This window comes from Pteronotus mesoamericanus, unplaced genomic scaffold, assembly GCF_021234165.1.
Source record: "Pteronotus mesoamericanus isolate MK-2021 breed Mesoamerican mustached bat unplaced genomic scaffold, CSHL_Meso_final contig_1189, whole genome shotgun sequence".
Taxonomy (NCBI): Eukaryota; Metazoa; Chordata; class Mammalia; order Chiroptera; family Mormoopidae; genus Pteronotus; species Pteronotus mesoamericanus.
The window spans coordinates 3,060,214-3,080,909 of NW_026555038.1; the positions used below are offsets into that span (position 1 = coordinate 3,060,214).

At 37.8% G+C, this 20,696-nt stretch overlaps 2 protein-coding genes across 3 annotated transcripts; both read right to left on the reverse strand.

The window, feature by feature from the left end:
* Window positions 1-2,331: 2,331 nt before the first annotated feature.
* Window positions 2,332-3,306, reverse strand: LOC129077956 (olfactory receptor 10A4). Its single transcript, XM_054582578.1, has one exon. The coding sequence runs from the start codon at window positions 3,304-3,306 to the stop codon at window positions 2,332-2,334; it is 975 nt and encodes a 324-aa protein (XP_054438553.1).
* Window positions 3,307-13,040: 9,734 nt separating this feature from the next.
* LOC129077965 (olfactory receptor 10A2) lies at window positions 13,041-17,592 on the reverse strand. 2 transcript variants are annotated; one of them, XM_054582598.1, is made up of 2 exons: window positions 17,571-17,592; window positions 13,041-13,984 (listed from the first exon to the last, which is right to left on the reverse strand). In XM_054582598.1, exon 2 carries the CDS (start codon window positions 13,950-13,952, stop codon window positions 13,041-13,043), a length of 912 nt encoding a protein of 303 aa, XP_054438573.1. In that variant the 5' UTR covers window positions 13,953-13,984; window positions 17,571-17,592. The 2 variants fall into 2 exon arrangements, with proteins under 2 accessions (XP_054438573.1, XP_054438565.1); XM_054582590.1 differs by lacking the exon at window positions 17,571-17,592 and having other exon boundaries at window positions 13,041-13,994.
* Between the last annotated feature and the right edge of the window lie 3,104 nt (window positions 17,593-20,696).

The following is a 20,696-nucleotide window of genomic DNA, read 5'->3' on the forward strand; positions in this document are numbered from 1 at the left end:
TCTCATCCTTGGGCCTTATCCATGGACCCAACCCTCCATCCTTAGGACAATAGTCCATGGAGCAATAGGAAGGAGGGCCTTCCTTCTGGTTGGTCTTTTAGCACCTGAGAGTTAGAAAATCCCCTGAGAAATATTCACATTTTATGAATGCTGGAACAAGTGACATCTACTTATTAAATCATGCTATATGTTAATGTCTATCTATTCTGGAAACTGCTCCAATTCATTTCCTTTACCTTTTGATATTTCTTTGTATCATCAAATAATAAATTAACAAACATTACTTAATCATTTATTATGCGCTAGGTGCTATATGCACGTGTGCAGGCACATGTACCTCCGTACAGGGTGGGCAAAGGTAGGTTTATGGTTGTGAGGACAAGAAACACAGAGTTTATTTTTATTATTATTTATTTATTAATTTTTGTGTTATTTATTTGTATTATTTGTAAACCTACTTTTGTTCACCCTTGTGTATGTTTGAAGTGGATAGTGAAGAGTATGGGTACAATGAAGTAGAATTTATGAGCTTTGCTGTACTTTTCACACTCTTAATAGAGACATGAGTGCTATGTCCATTAGGACACACCTTTATAAAGGTAAGAACGGGGTTTTGGAAGACTGCAAGAAATAGAGATATCCCAGGCCCACAAGAGTAAGAAGCTATTACCAATCCTGGGCCCAAAGGAGCAAAAGGAGGTGACCAGAACTTTCTAAGGACAGCTCTGTATAGAAGGCCACCAGGCAGGAGCTGTGGACTGGGGTATATGGAGGTGAGGAAGCCGTGGGAATAAATATTTCAAGGTCATTCTCAACTCACCTTCTGATTTTCTGTTAATGTATTTAAAAAAAAATCCAGGCTAATCTCCCCATGTGAAGGTCCTTAATTTAATCACATCAACAAAGTCCTTTTTACCATATAAGGTAACATATGTACAGAGGACTAGGACGTGGACATCTCTGTGGGCCCATTATTCTGCCTACCATACTAAGGTCAAGTAAAATGAATGTGAGGCTGTAATTAAAGCTTGGCTAAAATTAGAGATGATAAATTTATGAATTGTGCCAATCCGCTTAGCTGTGTTATTGCCATCATGCAAATAAAACCCTGCGCTCTACCTTTTCATCTCAAATTCCAATGGTGATGTGCAGTATGTGCTGCCCTCATGAAGCCCGATACTCATGAGCTGAAGGATACCTTGTGTGGGAGGCTGAACTTGCCCTGGTTCCTCCATGGCACACAGAGTTAGAGTTGTTTATAGGGTTTGTGGAGGGGACATACCTATGCAGTAAATGCTATTTCACTTTGTTAATTATTACTACATTCCTGTGAATAATTTACACAAAGCTGCAGTGTCCATGTTGCAAGTCTGTTCTTTGCCAAGAGTCCAGAGTTGGGCAATGTTCACTGGACAAAATCATAAAGTGGCTGCTACATTGGTTGAGTGATACCCAAGCTTAAAATGGGGAGTTGACTTAATTCAATCACAATAGATTTTCTAAAAAATTTAGTAAACAAAGAAACGATGGGTTATTCACAGCAATTTCCTATAAGTTGTCCACTTACACTTGCCTGCAATTTCCTTTAACCCATTCTGTTGAGCAACTCTCATATCCAAGGTGGATGATTTGAGTTTGAGGCAGCTGTCAGCAGTGTGGAATTGTTTTTCTCCAGACAAGGCACAGAACATATAGTAGCAGAGGAAGAACTCAATTGCCAGTGGAGTTTTTAAGTATCTTTTTATTTTCTCTTTCTCACTATAATTTCCATGAGGTAAGAAATTTGTCTGTTTTATTCACCTATGTGTCTTCTTGGCCTAAACAGAGTCTAACACACACTGAGTACTGAATAAAAATTTGTTGTAAAAAAAAAAAATGAAAGAATGAAACAAAACTACTATTTATTATCACTACTTTACCTTGTAAACACAAAATCCTTAAAAGTTGCATGTAGAGTTTTTGGACAAAGAGAAGAAAGGAAAGCAGAAAATTATAAATTGATATGGATGAAGTTAAAAAAAAAAGTTAAAACAAAAACCCAGCAAATTTTAGTGAAGTTGTTGACCTTCACATGGACACCTAACTTGTGTAAACTAGTGGCATCTTCAGAGACATTGGTACCACAGTCTTCTAGGACCCTGGGCCTACTGCCTGCAGTTCTTTCTTTTATCACTCATGTTCTTTTCAGACGTGGGTCCCAGTGGAAAGTCCAAAATCCCAGTGAGTATACTGTGGCTCCTGGAAAGAGAAGAGTCCAAAAAAGCATTTGAGGAATGTGTTTTTCTTTCCTGTGTCCTTGCATTCTACCTTTTCAGTTTCCATCTAAGTCAGTCATAGTTTCTTTGGGCCCAGAGTCCTCCGGATGACCCTTCTCAGTGCAGCCTTCACTTCACTGTTCCTTAAGCTGTAAATGATGGGGTTCAACATGGGAGTCACCACTGTGTAGGAGAGCGACAGCAGCTTCTTGTTCTCAGGAGAGGTGCTGGACCGGGGTCGGAAGTATGTGAGGATGGCAGTGCTATAGAAAAGGGAAACGACCAGGAGGTGGGAGGAACAGGTAGAGAAGGCCTTGCGTTTCCCCTCAGCTGAGGGCATCCTGAAGATAGTGGAGAGGATGCGAACATAGGACCCCAGGATCAGCAAGAAAGGGAAGAGGATGAAGAGGACAGTGGCTGTCAGAGCCTCCAGTTCAAACAGAGTGGTGTCAGCACAGACCAGTGCAATGACAGGGGGACTGTCACAGAAGAAGTGGTTCACCCTGTTGGGGCCACAAAAAGGGAAGCTGAAAATCCATGTGGTTTGCACAGTGGCCACTGGAAACCCTGAGAACCAGGATGCAGCTGCCAGCTGGGCACAGGCCCTGCGGCCCATGATGACTGGGTAGCGCAAAGGGTCACAGATGGCCACATAGCGGTCATATGCCATTGTGGCCAGGAGGCAGCACTCAGCAGCCCCAAAGAAGAAGAAGAAATACATCTGAGTGGCACAACCAAGGAAGGAGATGGTTGTGTCTTGGGTGATCAGGGTCCCCAGCATCTTGGGCACAATGACCAAGTTGAAACCTATCTCCAGGAAGGACAAGTTCCTGAGGAAGAAGTACATAGGACTTTGTAGGGCGGAGTCAGCTGTAGTGACCAGGATGATAAGGACGTTGCCCATTAGGGTAACAGTGTAAATGGTCAGAAAAAGGAGAAATAGTAGAGCTTGTAGCTCAGAAGACAAGGCTGAGAAGCTCACAAGAACAAATTCACTGACAGTGGTCCAGTTTCCCCACATCATTCTTCTGCCCAGGATTTTGCTGGGCATTCATACTCCGGGAAGAATTCTCCATATGTGATATAGATCTCTATCATATACTCTTGGAAAAGGAATCTCTTGGGGCTTCATTTTCTACCTCTTGTTATATTTGTTGAAGATCAACTAGCTGTATTTTCAAAAATGTAAAAAACAAGTCTGACTATGGGATTCACAATTTTTTTTTGAAGAACACTAACCTTATTTTCAGACCGAACTGAGGCATACCATATATGTGTATATCTATATATCTCCTGACTTTTCTTTTTGCTTTAGCGCCTGTCACTGGTGCTAAAAGGAAGTCAGGCCAGGCCAAACATTTCTGAAGAGAGGGATCTTGAGGCACAATGAAAGGTATTGACATGAGTCAGGATATGTTTTCTACAAAATAAAAGAGTGGGAAGGAGAAAAGCAAAGGATGTGAGCCAACAGTTACCAATGATGGCTGAGGGGGAGTCCTGAATGTGTCCCAGTCTCTAGCAGCCCACACTCAGGAAGATCTCAGCATATTGGAAGAATCTTCATTGTAAACTCAGACAATTGCAGTTTAGACAAAAAGACACACAACATAGAAACTGTGTCTTATTTTGATCCCTGGGCTAAATATTCTCCATGAGGCCATATACATATGTGATCAGACAAAGGAAACACAGACTCAAGATAGCATCAGACCATAGAGAGAATCTAGGTATGTTATATATAAACCCTTCCATCATTTTCTGTTGGTTGATTTGTGCCTTTACTCTGTAGAAATATGAAGCTCAATTGTTACATGTTAGTAAAGTGCCGGTGTGACTGATAATGTTAAATCCTGTGAAAAAGAAACAAGTTTTCAATATTGTATCAATAACTAAGCTTCAAAATTGAGACTGAAATTCTTTCTGATAACTATACATTAAATAAAGGAATAAATCTAAAGCACTTAGCATGGAAACTGGTATATAACACATATGTAATAAATGCTAACCATTATAACTATTATGGTATAATGTTAGATCTACCTTTCAAAATTCACTTCTTATCTAACCCATTGCCCAAACTCACTATAGCCCTTGCTTTTCATCTGATAAAAGAATAATTTATTCAATAGATATTGGTTTTCTTCTAGACACTGTTATTTATGCTGAAGATAATGCATGAGTAAGTAAAACAAACAGAAATCTTTGCCCTCACAGAACTCACTTTCTAGTAGGGAAAACAGATTACAAACAAATTATGTAAGTAGAGTGTATAGTGTGTTAGATAGGAACAAGAATAATGGAGAAGAATAAGGCAGGGGAGAAGGAGACAGGCATTTTGGGGTATGGGGAGTGTCACAGAAGGTTTGGTTAAAAAGATGATACTTAAGTAAAGCCCTGAGCAGGTGGAAGATGTGAAGTCAGGGTGAGGAAGAGAGGAGAGTGGTAAAGAGCAAAAACAATGAGAAAGTGCTATTTAAAATTTTTTGTTGTTGTTGAATCCTATGCATTTTAAAAACTTCAAGCCAGGTATCACTTCTTCTATGAAAACTTTTTTTGATACTTTTTCATTTTCACAGTAAATATGAACATTTATTGAGCACCAAATAAGTGCCAGGCACTAATCCAAATGTTTTACACATGTCATGTTGTTTGTCTCACAACAACCTAATGATAACAGAAATTTTTATTAATCCCACTTTACAGCCAAGGAACATGATGAATAGAGAAATTAAGGAATTTTTCTAAGGTTAGGCAGTCAGCAAGTGGTGGTGTCGGGACATGCATCCTGGACCACCTCACTCCCAGTCACGGATTTAACCATATGGCAGCACTTCTACCTACTCTCTGAAAACCAGACCAAGTCTGAGCTCCAGGTGAGGTCAAGCTGGAGTGGTTGAGATTGGGTGACAGTAGTAGAACAAAGAGTAAGACAATTTCTATAGAAGAACAGGAAGTTTCAAGATATTAAGACTGGAGACCTGAAATACCACTTTCATAGTCTATTTTAGAATAATCATTAACTTATGTCTACATCTCATATTCAAGATGGTATATTCCTTGGGAGAAGAAATTATGCTATTCAACTTTTTATTCCAATTCTTAGCAAGGTAGATGCCCACTAAATCATTATTGAATGAGTGGATAAATAATGAAGAAAATGTGGGGGAAACCACTGTATAAACAGAATGTAGGCACGGTGAGTTCCGTGCATAAGGAATTTAGACACAGAAGACTACATGCATCAACAATGCAGCCTCATTAATATACACAGATTTAAACAGTAATGAGTTATAAATTACACTCATTATCTTCCTCCACTCCAAGTCTTCTCCTTTTATCTATTCCGTTTCAGAAAATGAAAATACTCATTGTATAGCCCAGGAAGTGGGATAAAAATCATTTAATTCATCCTGCAAACTTGTTTATTTTTCCTTCTGAACACTGATTCAGTGTCCCTTTCTCCATCCCTACCACACAGATTTTAAATTCGGGGTCTTATTTTCTCTGGCTTGGTATACTGCAGGAACCTGATTCCAGTTTGTTCTTTTCAAACCATCTTTGACTTGTGTGTGACCCAAGAACGACTCTGGTTAAGTTACTTACCTGCTTAACATCTTTCAGTCACTCCCTGCTGTGCCTGGGATAAGGACAAACTCTTTAATAAGGACTTTTTCTCTGATATCTGCTTGTTTTTCCAGTTTTGAATCCCCTACACTGCTGATGCTCTGGTTACATGAAAATATTTTCGGTTCTGTGCACATATCATGTTCACTCACCGACCCCCTCCCCTTGCCTTGTGCATGTGGCTCTCTATTCTTGGAAGCCTCTTCCTGCAAAAATGTATAACTTCCCATTCATCTTGCAATTACCAGCTGAAACATAATTTTCTCTGTGAAGTTTTCCTGTCTTCCCTCAGCCAAACCAAGGAATTATTTTTTAATTCTCTCATAACACTTTGTGTCAACCTGTATTAGAGAACTTTTATAACACTGTATGTGTGCATCTATTTATGTCATTGAATTGTTAATGGTATGAGGACAAATCTATTCATCTGTCATTCTACCTTCTGCATCGAATGGAGTGCTGAATACCAAAGACTTCATAATTAATGTAGCCTAAATTTTAATTATTTTTACATAAGGTTGATGACATTATTGGATCACTAGTTGAGTCTGCAGTCAAGAGCTTTCACTATGTGTGTATGTATATGTGTGTTTTGTAGGTGGTACATCAGGTTTCATCTTCCAAAGTATATTTATTTTCTTTAAATGTTTTGTCCTTCACTGAGAAGATATTTTGAAAGTTTCATTAAAAAACCTTTGCATCACTCAGTGTGCCACAGATGTCTGCTCCCCTCATATATGTAATCAAAATATAACCTCGGACAGAGATAAGACCCTGAGGCACATCACTTAAGCCATATCTCAAAATGAGTTGACTCTAATTTTTTAATCTTTAATTTTTGGGCAAATTGCAAAGTCATTTATTATTATTTTTATCAGTAACTTTAAAGCATTTCAGACATGGCTTGGGTATAAATATGCACAGCTTATGTACTGTTATCTGGAACATGTATCTTTAATGTAGTAACAAAGATTTCATGAAAGAGCTCATCATATGCTTTAATAAAATACAGGTAAACCATATAAACACTCACTCTTGAATCCAAGATCTAATGTCAACCTTTTTGGAAATCACTTCTGACCACTTCATCTTCCAACTGGGTATAATTAACTACTCTCTCCCTTGTATTCCTTGTGGCATCTTAAAATATCCTTATTATAACAATGCTATAACAATCATGATTATTTTTACATGAATCCTCTCCTGAACACTGCGCTTCCTGAAGACATAAACTAAATGGTATCCCTCACTGTATCCACACTACGTTGCCTGGTACCTATATAGTAACAATAGATGTTTGTTGAATTACTAATTAACATTTATATTAATGACAATAAATTGGCCTAACATACTAATATCTTAAAAAGTTAATGAAGTTCTTTGTCATGAATCCACAATGGATTAAAGTAACCAGTGTTATTTTTAAGTGCTTGTAAAAGAATCCTTTTAACAATGTTTTAAATTATTGTCTTATGAGCATTATGGAAATAAATGAATTATTAAAACTGTATAAATTTGAGTTAATATTGTCATTATTATTATTACTGATATTACTATAATTTCTATAGTTAAACTCTAAATCAAACCTTATAGCCAAGTGGTGTTGGGCAGATAGATCTAACGAAGTGTGGTCAAGATGCGTGACTTCTGGAACTGAAGGAAATTTGCGGCACAGCAGTTTGAGAATTTTCTAATGACACACAACCAGATGACACTACTTAGACAGTAGATATCATGTGACAAAAGTCCAGTTGATGAAATTGAGGGAACTTGCATATGACTCACAGTAGTTTTTTGACTTTTAAAGCAGAGGTGCCACCTGCCCCCTTTTTTTCAAACCAAATCTTACAGGGAATTTCAATACTTAAATCCAATGAAGATAAAGAAGGTCAGGGGCTCAGAGCCCCACTTACCTGGCTTTTTCTTTTCTCCTGTCTCCTGAAATGGCCCTTCATTCATCTTCTTGGGATCCTAGGGCTGCACAAAAACACAATATAAAAGCACAAGTTGTGACTTTGCAGCTGCAAATGATTGTAATTCCAATTATTTTCCTTCATTTGCTTTGCTCCTTCTTTAACCCTTCCCTTTATATTTCCTTCTTTTGATCTAGCTTTCCCTCTTTTTTCTTTCATATTTTTCACCTTTCTTTTCTTTTTTTTTTCTTTTTCTGTTTGTTTTCTCCTACTAAGTACAGGAGGGATGGTAGGAGAAGATGTTTCTGGAAAGAATTTGTACTGACTCCCTGTAACTACACAAGTGCAGTTATGGTTTTAAGAATGTTATCTGTGCAGTATATAATTCAGGTACTGCTTCACTGCTGGTTCTGCAAGCACAGAGCCATGGATAAGTGTGGTTGTGATTGCAGCCATCAGAGAGAACCCTGAAGGGGGAAGTTATGGGGAAACAGTTGAGGTTGCCCAGCTAGCTACATCTCTATCCAGAGTGTCTCCTTTTAGGGATAACACCTTGGAGATTCAACATTTTGTTTCAACAGGGAAGAACTAGACAACACACTTAAGAGAACATAATGAAGAAGAGAAACTACTTCATAAATGATAGTTTGAGAGCACACAGTTATAATGGCAAGGACTCTGGAGCCATAAATTCAGAGTTACAATTCTGGTTATTATTATTTTTTAGCTGTGAGACACAGAGCTACTGACATGATGTTTTCTGAGTTATGGGTTTCTCAATAAAATAATGAAATGCACTACCCACCTGATGGAATGGTTCTGGGTATAAAATGAGATAATATTTGTGCAAAAACGTTGAACACTCCAAAGCACAATACCTATATTCTCATTGTTTTTTAGTCTTTCCCAGGTTCCCTAATTTGTCAAGGCTTATAAAACACTATGTTCTTTATTTGAGACCTCTGATCTCCTTTCTTGTTTCTCAGAAATGTGTTAAAGAAGACACATTTTTTTTGTTGTTGGTGGTGCTATTACCTTCTTTACAAGAGATTTCAAGCCTGTGCCCTATCCTCTCACCTTTTACTTACCTCCAGTCAATGAGATTTGTCTATATTACATGCCAGAGAAGCCCTTGCTTGTGTCAATCACTGTGGATCAGCCTTAGACTACGTCCGAATGATGGACTCCAAGGGAGTTCCTAAATGGTGGCTGCATCTGTGCAAGTCATGTCAGAAAAGCCCTGGGCTGTGTCTATGCCAGTTGTTCTAAAGAAACTCTTGGTTGTGCTTGTCATGGTCCACATTGCTCTCGAACCATGAGGTTGTGCCTTGTCACATTCTCAAAGAAGCCTTGCCCCCAGCCTGTGTCAGATATCCCAGGTCAATCCTGAGCTGTGGATGGGGCAGTCCTTGTAAAGATTATCTGAGCTGTGCAGAGTAGCTCTGGGATGGGCCTATATCAGTCACTCTAGAGGATTCTAGGCTGAGTCTCAGGACTATTTTGGTCTCTGGTGTTTACTGTAAGAAAGTGACTCCCCCAGTGCTGCTTCTTTCTGAGGTGAAGTCACAGGTTCACCTTCTGACAGGTGTGAGTTTTGAGGAGTTCCCAGGAGTGCAAGAATTCATGGAGATTCTGCAACCACATAATCGGAGGAAGGTCTACTGCAGCTCCAATTTTCCTGCACTTTTGAGGCTATAGAGCAAAGGGATAAAACTCAGTAGTCTGTCCTCTAAGGTTTGCACCTGAAAAAGATTAGAGGAGCATGCCAATGTTCCTTTTTTAACTTAATTTTTATTTTTTCAAGTTTTATTAAGATACAGTTGACTTATAACATTGTGTACATTTAAGGTATACAAAGTAATGATTGGATACATGTATATATGAAAAATGTTTACCACAATAGGGTTGGCTAAAACCTCCATCATCTCACATAATTCCCTTTTTGGTCTTGTGAGGTGGCGGGCAGATTCTGTCCCGCAGAATATGCTCTGGGTCATCACGGATGGGGAAATATAAATAAGTCATCTCAGACATTTCTCTGTCTGCCAGGAGAAGAGGGTGATGATTTCCTCTAGTGGAGAATGCTCCTGAGCCCCTGTGTCCAATGGCTTTTATTGAAAGAGTTATCAATGGGGTCTAGGTAGTGCGAATGTACAGGTGATCTCATTACAGCAGTATGTTAATGTTTACAGAGAATAGATGATTTTTTGAAGAAAACAAATGGCAGGAACACACTGATTTACATGGGTCCGAGAGGAGAGGAGTAAACATAAGAGGCCAAGTGGTTTTGGTTCAGGGTCTGTGAATAATGTAAATTTCATTCCCAGCATGAGCCGACCATCACAGCTTTTGAGGGAAAAACAAAGCATGCTTCAAGGAATTTATTTCTAGGACTGATTTCCCCCTGGGAATCACCCGATCCAGTTTAGGGCTACCTCCAGTATTGTTTGAAGCCTGAGCCATGCTGGGAGAGCAGAGCCGCCAAGAGATAAGGAGACTTCTTTCAGATAGAATGAGGACTCTGGCCATATCAAAGCCATGGGGTGAGGGTGTTTTGTCCTTTCTCCATGTCCCCCAAGTCCTTCCCTTTATGGCTGCTGGTGTCTGTGCCTGTCTTAGGTTGCCCCTGCCATCAAGGGGTCTTACCCATCATTGACTAACTAGCCATCTTCCAGGGCCAAGCAGGGTGATGTGAGGGAGGCAGGAGCTGCGCCCCTGCCAGAGGGACAGGTTTAGTCTCCTCAGTGGCCTATTTTCCCAAGGCCTCCTTGCTTAGCTCCAGCCTTGGGGCCCTCTCGCCTGCTGGTGAGGCTACAGTTCCTGAAACCAGATGGGAAGTTTCCCAACAGTCTTGGAAACAATTAAGAGGTACACTTTGTTAACTATAGTCACCATGCTATACATTAGATCCCAGAATTTATTTATTATATAACTGAGTTTGTACATTTTGGCCAACATATCCCCATTTCCTTCACCCTACCCAGACTCTGGCAACCATTACTCTACTCTGTTTCTAAAAGTTAATGTTCGGTTTTTTTTTTTTTCAGATTCCACATATAAATGAGACTATACAGAATTTGCCTTTTTCAGCTTTCAAGGACCATGTTGTAAGAAATGGAAGGATTTCTTTTTTAGAGGCTGATAAATATTCCTCTGTGTGTGTCTGTGTATATGTGTGTGTATCTCACAGTTTCTTTATTTATTCATCTGCAAATGGAGACTTACATTGTTTCCATGCCATGGCTATTGTGAATGATGATTCGATGAACATGGCAGTAAAGAGAGCTCTCTGAGTTAGTGATTTCATTTCCTTCATGACAATTTTCTTTTACGTCTCCTCTCATTGAGCTGGTCCTTGGGGGTGTTTCAGACCTCTGGACTCAAGAGAAGTTTTCAGGCATGGGGAGGAAAACCCATTAATCATTACCTAATCCAAGTGAAGAATATTAATGAAAACCGTAAGCACTCAGTTGGGGTGTTGTTGGTTGGGGAGGCTATTTACTCCTGGTTAAGACAAGGAGAAGAAAGTCTGACTAAAAGTTTTGAAATCCTAGCCCTTCTGGAGTAGGAATTGAAGTTGAGAGAGTAAAATGAAGTCCATGCTTTGATATAAAATTTCTCCCAGCTTCTTAGGGCTTCATCCAAAAACTGTAATGCATACCTGAACATTTCTTACACTTCTTCTGAAATAGACTTTGATTGTACATTTCTTACTGAAAGCAGTGACCATATCTGATGCATTCATTTTCATTTGTTTAGTATCTAGCACAGTGCCTGCACATATATCCCAGCAATCCCAAAGGGATCCCCTGTAAAAGTGGGAGATGAAGAAAAAGAACTCTCACTGCTCTATATAATGATGTGCTATTCAGAGACAATTATGAAAAATAAATAAAGCTTAAAAATGATGAATTAAACATGAGAATATTGACATACAGATATATGTTTGACTCTGTTTCTGATAATAAATATCCTTGGGATATGAATTTGAATATTTCTGTGTTTAGATTATAGTAGCCCCCTCTTATTCATGGGGGATACATACCAACATCTCCAGTGGATGCTGGAAACTATGGATAGTAACAAACAGTACATATACTAATGTATGTATATATACACATGCATACACTTTATGGCTTTTATTTGGCACACCTAAATTGCAAGTACCACTACTCTTGTGCTTTGGCCACAATGAAGTAAAATAATGGTTTTTTGAACATAAAAACTGTAATACCATGACAGCTATTGATAGGGCTATGAGAAAATAAACTTGGGGGGCGGGTGTAATATGGTAAGATCACTTGGGGAGGGGATTTGCCAATATATAGGAAATTACATATATATTTACTCTTTGCCCAATAATCTAATTTCTAAATTTCCATCTGTCAGATGTACTGGCAAAAATATAAAAAGGCACATTTTATAAAATTATTCTTTACAGCATAATTTGAAATCATAAAAGACTCAAACGATGGTATATCTACAAAATAGAGTACTATGAAGTTATAAAAAGAATGAGAAATATTTTTGTCATTAAAGAAGAGCTATTTTCAAATCAGCATGTATCCATTTTAAGCTTTGATGAAAGTAGCATCATGATTAAAATTTATGATGTTACTTCAAAATTCATACAAATGTAAATATGGAAACTCAAGTCATTTTTCCTGGGAAAACTAGAGTGAGGAAAAAAATGATTATTTGGGTTATAAAGGTATGTGTATGGAAATTATTATTCTACTTTCCTATACCCATGCCACATACCAGTGAGTTCAAAAGAACTAATACTACCTAAAGGGCACGAGAGCTGAAATAAGACACTGAGGAAAATTATGCTTTGCGACAAATAATGAGATTTTCTATCTGGTAAATAGAGTCATATTTGCCCAAAGGAAAAGATATGACAACAGAATCTTTTATTGATTTTTCTCTCTTTAACTATATGTGTCTCTATTTTAAGATTACAAGCAGTTTCATATTGTTCACAAGATAGACACAGGAATGTGAATATCTGGTATTATTTGGCCACAGAAGTGTTGAAGTATCAATAAGAAAAAGAATGTAAGTCTACAAGGGGCAGGCAGAGGAGTTTCCCAGGTGGTACTGATAGATCTAATATACCTCTGTGCTGTTTTCTGTCTACTGAACTCTCTAACAGTCATTTTGACAGCTGGATTTCATTCCAACAGAGATATAAAGAGAGACAGAGAGGAATCCCCATTCCATAAACTTCAGTTGTATCCCTTAATATCTATGAGATGTAGTGTCTTAGACCTAGGGCTTTGTGGAAGGTCCTGCTGAGGGCATTCTTCACTTCCTTATTTCTCAAGCTGTAGATGATGGGGTTCAACATGGGAGTCACAATAGTGTAGGACAATGATAGCAGCTTCTTGCTCTCAGGAGAATTATTGGACTTAGGCCGGAAGTAGGTGAGGCTTAAAGATATATAGAAAATGGAGACAACAAGAAGGTGGGAGGAACAGGTAGAAAAGGCTTTTTGCTTCCCTTTAGCTGATGGAATCTTGAGGACTGCAGCAGCAATGTGAAAATAGGAACACAGAATCAGTAAGCAGGGTATCATGATGACCAGAATGGTTCCGATTATTGCATAGACCTCAAATAGTGTTGTGTCTGCACAGACCAACCTCAGCACAGGTGGACTGTCACAGAAGAAGTGGTTCACCTTGTTGGTGTCACAGAATGGAAAGCTGAAGAGCCACGTAGTCTGCACAGTAGCTACTGGAAAGCCTGGAAACCAAGAGACAACAGCCAGTTTGGCACGTTTCTTTTGGTTCATGATGACTGGGTAGTGCAAGGGAGTGCAGATGGCTACATAGCGGTCATATGCCATGGTGGCCAGGAGGAAGCACTCAGCAACCCCAAAGAAAAACAAGAAATACATCTGTGTGGCACACCCAGAGAAAGAGATGGTTGTATCCCGGGCAAGCAGTGTTCCCAGCATCTTGGGCACAACGACTAGGTTGAAGCCAATTTCCAAGAAGGACAAGTTCCTGAGGAAGAAGTACATGGGACTGTGCAGCATGGGGTCAGCCAAGGTAACCAGAATGATGAGGCTGTTTCCTATGAGAGTGGCCAGGTAGATGATTAGAAATGTCAAGAAGAGTAACAACTGTATTTCAGTAGGCAGGGAAGAGAAACTCATGAGAATAAACTCAGTTACTCTTGTCCAGTTTCCTCCAACCATAATGATAGGAATGAATCCCCAGCTGGGGTCGTGGAGAGAGATTCTTGATTAGAAAAGTCAGATTCCAGATTTTTCATTCAGATTCCTCATTAGTATCAGGGAAAGAGACAAGGTCAGGGTCTCAGTTAGAAGAAGAAGAGCCTTTCATTGGCTAAGAATAAAGACACAAAGAAAAATGGCTAGAGCTTAAACTCTGAGATGGGCCTGGCTTAGGTTCTTGGGGGAATTAATATCTCCCTATTTGCACATTGACATATACAGGAAGGTCATGCCAAATGAGAAGCGTGAGTCTCTGAAGGGAACACTGAAGGGCTTTTTCAGGAGACAGTGATATTCCTGAGAACACCTAAACTTTGGAGAATCAAAACCAATATCCATGATTTCATTAAACACATACATGTGAATTTATCAAAATTTAATAAGTATATTTATAATTATAATTCATAAAATGCATCTAATAACTTTTCTGCTCTTCACGAATCCTTCTTGCCTGGCTAGAATTTGAGAGGTAAAGAGGGGCTAGCATGTATTGAGGACAGTTAACATATGCATGTGCTTAGTCCTCATATAAATGTATTTAATAGGTAAGGAAACTGATCCCAGAGAAGTTAAGAAATAGTATATAAAGTAGCAGATCTGAATTCAAACCACATCTATTGGATTCCAAAGTCCTCTGATTTCTATTGAGTCATCCTTCATCAGGCTGTTCTGCCTTAATCTGAAGACTAACTCATTAATGCTTAAGAGAATTAGAACTGCAATTTCTGTTATATCACAGTGAAGACAGAGAAAAAAAGAACCAAGAGAATCGACATCATTAACAGTGAGATGCTCAGGAAGTGGACACAACTTAAGCATTCATTGATAAATGAATGAATAAAGAAGTTGTCGTATATGCTATGAAATATTATTCAGCTATAAAAACAAGGAAATCCTGCCATTTGAAACAACATGAATGAAGAATGAAGGCATTATGCTAAATGAAATAAGTCAGAGAAAGACAGATACTGCATAATCTCACTTGTATGTGAAAACTAAACAAAACCAAACAAGATTCAAAGACTAAAGATCAGATTTGCTGTTATCAAATGTGGCAGCTAAGGGACAGGGGAATTGGAAGAAGGTGGTCAAAATGTACAAACTTCAAGTTATAGGATAAATAAGTAATAGGAATGTAACGTATAACATGATGACTATAGTTTATACTGCTATATGATATATAGGAAAATTGTTAAGGGAGTAGATCCTAAGAGTTCTCATCACAAGGGGAATTTTTTTCTTTCTTTTTATTGTTATCTACATATGAGATGGTAGATTTTAACTAATCCTACTGTGGTGATCATTTCACCATATATGTAAGTCAAACCATTATGCTGTGTACCTTAAATATATATAGTTATATATCATATATTTGTAAATATGATATTCTATATGATATATATTATCATCTATATGATATCAGTTATATCTAAATGAAATTGTAAAAGTGTTCAGAAAGTTCCTGAGAATGAACTGGATATCAATTTTGTATTATTTGTTTCTAACATACAACTGACTACCAAGATGTTCTTCTTTTTCTGTTATCATGGTAATTTGTAATATTGAATTCTAATGAAGAAATTATGAGAAAAAGAAAATGATATCAACTGAGAGACTGGAATAAATGAAAAAGGAATTAGATAGGGTTAGGAACTATTACAAGAAAATAAAAAGTTTAATAACAAGAATAAAAACATTATTAGAAATAGTAAAAATCAGAACTGACACAAAGTAAAAGAGAAACAAGTATGCAGTCAATGTTTTGGGTGTGTTATATCAATAGAATTTTATTCTGTGCAAAGGCATTTGGATCTTATTTTACAGAGAGAGAGAGCCACATGAACACTTGAAGCAGGGGAGTGACATTGTCATATACATCATATGGGAAGATCGCTACGGCATTGTTATGAAAGTGGATGGAATAGAGTGGGGTTAGGGAGGGGTCAAAGCTGAATGCCTGGGATAAAGAAGACCGGGGGTGTGCTCACCCCATCTCAGAGTTTAAGATCCTTCAGTTCTGTTTTCATTTACAATCCTTTTTCAAGCAGTAGAGAGGATAGATAATGAAAAGAGGCTACATATTAAGCAGGTTGTGGTAAACAATTTAAATTTCAAGATTATATTAAAACTCTAAAATATTCACACAGGAAAATAGAATCATTCTTACAATAAAAAATGATCAAACTGATTTAAGATTTTTTTGAAGCACTAAATATTAAATTAAGCATATCTAAAGGTTTGAGCCTAACTTCAGAAAACCAAATACAAGTTTTAAAAAATAATATTAAAAGGATCAATGATGCAGCGAACATAATCTCAATTAGAAACTCTCCTGCTGTCAGTGCAACACAAGGCAGCTCTGTGTCTTTCAGAGTAAGTAAATAGAGAAAGGTAAGGGAGTGTTGAGACATAACAGCTCAGATTAATGAATACAAGGCATAAGAGTAGCTGTTCCCCTTCTCAAAAAAAAGAAAAAAAAGAAAAAGAAAAAAGAAAGAAAAGAAAAAGAAAGAAAGAAAGAAAAGAAAAAAAGAAGTGAAAAAAGAAAAGAAAAAAAAAAGAGCCTGGAAGAAATTATAGAGACATTGAATTGTTTTCAATATGTACTCGTGGCAAAGCCCTATATGATACTGAATAAGTAGTCATGAAACTGACAGTCTATGGGTCAAAAAAGCCACCTGATGTGGTGAGGGATCATGATTATTGAATTAAAATGCTGTGGGACATATTGTTAAAAATGTAAAAAAATAACTGGATTAGTAAGTCAGAATGGAAGCTTGAGAAATTATATGAAAATTACTGAAAAAATTATAAAAATATAAAAATAATGAGGAGAATAGTGAAGTACAATAACAGAAATAAAATAAATCTAACAGAAATTCTAGAATGATATAACAAGAGAAAGGAAAGGACAGTATTTAGAGAAGTAGCAAGGGAAGAATAAATATCTCTGAGTTAAAGAAAGACATGACTTTTTAAATATACATTTAAAGGACAGAGATTGACAAAGTGTGTCAAAAATAGGACCCAACTTTATTTTGTTTATAAGAAACTCACAGAAAACATAATTGCATAAATAGTTTTAAAGGAAAATTTGAAAAAGGACATCATGCAAATATTAATTTAAAAATGTCAATTCAATTATTTATAGTTTGTAATTATGAGAGGAACATATTTTTTCCAGAACTGAAAATATAACACATGTAAAAATCCCCATGGATTAATTTTACTTGTGAGTATAGATGCAAAAAGTCCAAATAAAATTTAATTCTAGGCTTCCAGTTAAGATGGCAACATAGGTAAATGCAGTATTTGCATCCCCCAACAACCACATCAAAATTACAACTAAACTACAGAACCACCTGAAATCTAGCTGAATGGAAGTCCTATTACCAAGATTGTAAAAAAGCCACACTGAGACTGGTAGGAGGGCTAGACATGCAGAACAGGCTAGTCCTACACTCACATGTGGTGGATAAAAATTGAGATGGGTATCTTGGCGGCAGAGGTGCCTCATGAGGGGTGTAGAGTCCTGGCCCCACACCAGGCGCCCCAGACCAGGAAGAGAAGTACCCGTAATCTCTGGCTATGAAAATCAGTGGGGATTGTGGCCGAGTGAGATAGAGGGCTTCTGAAGTTCCAAGTGTTCCTCTTAAAGAACCTGCACACAGACTTATGGACTCCCTTCCTCTGAGTTCCAGCACTGGGACAGCAGCTCAGAAGGAACCAGGGGCACATGAGGAGGAACTGAATTGTCTGGCAGCAGGGTAAGAGCTGGAGTGGCAGTTTTCTCTCAGAGAGAAGTTCAGGCAGAGGCCATTGTTCTTTTTCTGAGCTCTCCCCCCAAAAAGCCAGCAGGCTAGCACCATAGAGGAGTCTCCATTAACCTGGTTATCAATATTTTCCCTGCCCTGTGACTCCCTAAGACCCTGCTCCACTCAACTTGGGCACTCACCTAAGCTGTTTCTACTGGCATTTCCATATGAACAGCCTGTGGGCCTATTTTGGATCACGCTTCAGACTTTCCTAAAGTTTCTCAAACAAGCATGCCCCTAGCTCTCACTAAGTGGCCACATGTTTGGCACTAGTGGAAACCAGCTTTATTCAAAGTTTAGCCTCTCTGGGGCACCTTCAATCACAGAACAAGTAGCAGCCATCTGCAGATTAATTTGTAGCTCATGCCAGGTGGCTCTGGGCAGAACAAAGGTGGCAGCTGACCTTGGCCTGGACCTCCCAGAAGGGCAAGAGCCAGCACACCTGGTGGACAGCTTCAGAGCTCATCAAGTGACACACTCATGGGGTAGACTCAGCAGGCACCAGAGCTCCACTGAAATAAGACCTACACAGCTGATCCTTCATGGTGGTCACAGCCAGTTCTTGCAGCTGATTGACCTGAGGGTAAATTCCTCCCACAGATGTGCCAACAGCAATCAATGGTCAACTACAACAAGAGGGTGTACACAGCCCACACATAGCAGATATTCATCTAGAGTGCCCAGCTTAGGCAAATGGGAGGCTGTGCCACTGAACCGTACAGGACACCTACTATATTAGGCCACTATACCAAGCCCAGGAGATGTAGCAGCTCTACCTAATACACAGAAACAAACACAGAGGGGCTCCCAAAATGAGGAGACAAAGAAACGTGTCCCAAATGAAAGAACAGAACAAAACTCCAGAAAAAGAATGAAGCAAAATGGAGACAAGCAATTTACTAAATACAGAGTTCAAAACACTACTTACAAAGATGCTCAATAATATTAGGGGAAGACTAAATAAACTTAGTGAGAACTTCAAAAAACATGAAAAAGGACATGAAAACCATAAAAAAAAAACCATTCAGAAATGAAGGATACATTAAATGAAATGAAGAATAATTTACAGGGAATTAACAGCAGAGTATATGAAGCAGAGAATCAAACCACCCTATTAGAACAGCAAAAAGAAAAAAGAATGACAAAAATGAAGATAATATAAGGAGCCTCTGGGGCAACTTTAAGCATGCCAATGTTTAACATCATGGGACGCCAGAAGGAGAAGGGAGAACAAAAAATTGAAAACATATTTGAAAAAATAATGACAGAAATCTTTCCTAACCTGGTGAAGGAAATAGACATACAAGTCCAGAAAGAGCAGAGGTCCCAAATAAGATGAACCCAAAGAGGCTCACATCAAGACAACATCACAATTAAAATGCAAATTTAAAGACAGAGAGAATCATAAATGCAGCAAGAGAAAATCAGTTAGTTACCTACAAGGCAGCTCCCATAAGGCTGTTGATGTCTCAACAGAAGCTCTATGGGCTAGAGAGGATTGGCAAGAAATATCAAAGTGATGGAAACCAAGATTTCTCTACCCAGCAAAGCTATCATTTAAAACTGAAGAACATATAAAGAGCTTCCCAGGCAAGAAAAAAGATATAGGAGTTCATCATCGCCAAACCAGTATTACATGAAATGTTAAAGGGCCTTCTTTAAAAAGAAGAAAAAAAAGATAAAATATGTAAATAAGAAAATAGCAATAAATACATATACGTCCACAATTAAATCTAAAATACAAAATCAATGAACAAGCAGAACAGAAACAGACTTTATAGATAGAATATTTTGACAGTTGCCAGATGGGAAGAGGATTGAGAAGAGGGGTAAAAAGGTGAAGGGATTAAGAAATACAAATAGAGACAATATTTACAAGATGTTAAGAGAGTGTTACAGATTACTTTGAAATTACCTTTTAATTTCTATGTAAAGCTTTTAATGTTCATATTTATTTAACTTTTATGTTCAAATCAATAAATTTTTTATGAATTATGTTTTGGAATATATACTGAGAAAGACCTTCAAAAAGCTAAAGTGAATATTAATTTATATTTACCTCAAATTAAACTAGAGCTTAATATTCACATTTAAATCATAATATATATTTTTGTTGCATTGTTTAAGGTGAGAATGTAACATTTGTTTTTTTCCTCAAGTTGCCCCAGAACTGTCTGTTGAATTCCTGTTAATGTATGCACCAGTCCATAATAAAGAAGAAACTTACACCTTTTGTGACAGCAAGGATGGACATGGGGATTATTATGCTAAGTGAAATAAGCCAGGCAGTGAAAGACAAATACCATATGATCTCACTTGTATGTGGAGTCTAATGAACAAAATAAACTGAAGAACAAAATAGAAACAGAGGCATGGATATATGGAACAAACTGACAGCTGTCAGAGGTGGGGGTAATGGAGGATTGGATGAAAGAAAGTGAAGAAATTAGCCATAGAACATATATGCATAACTCATAGACACAGACAACAATGTGGTGATGGCCAGAGGGGAGGGGTGAGTGAGGGTAGGAGGAGGTAGGCAAACTCGGAGGAAATGGGGACGTCTGTAATAATGTAAACAATACAGTTTTTAAAAAAGTGTTACAGATTACCCAACAAAAAATTAGATAAATCTATAATCATTGAATTCACATCATTAGAAATCAAATGTCAAAAGAAAGAAAAAAGTTCAAAGTTATAAGAAATCAAACACAATTTAAAAAGGAGATTAATTTTTATTTAAAAATTTTAAATATGATAATATTTAATTTGGGTAAAAATGAGAGAAGATAAATATCCATGCAGTGTAGTTCCAAACAAAAAGTGGATTTCACAGTATGTATCGAGA

Excerpts from the sequence above, each read along its gene's own strand:
- LOC129077956 (XM_054582578.1), bottom strand. The coding sequence starts at position 3,306 with ATGCCCAGCAAAATCCTGGGCAGAAGAATGATGTGGGGAAACTGGACC.
- LOC129077965 (XM_054582590.1), bottom strand. The coding sequence starts at position 13,994 with ATGGTTGGAGGAAACTGGACAAGAGTAACTGAGTTTATTCTCATGAGT.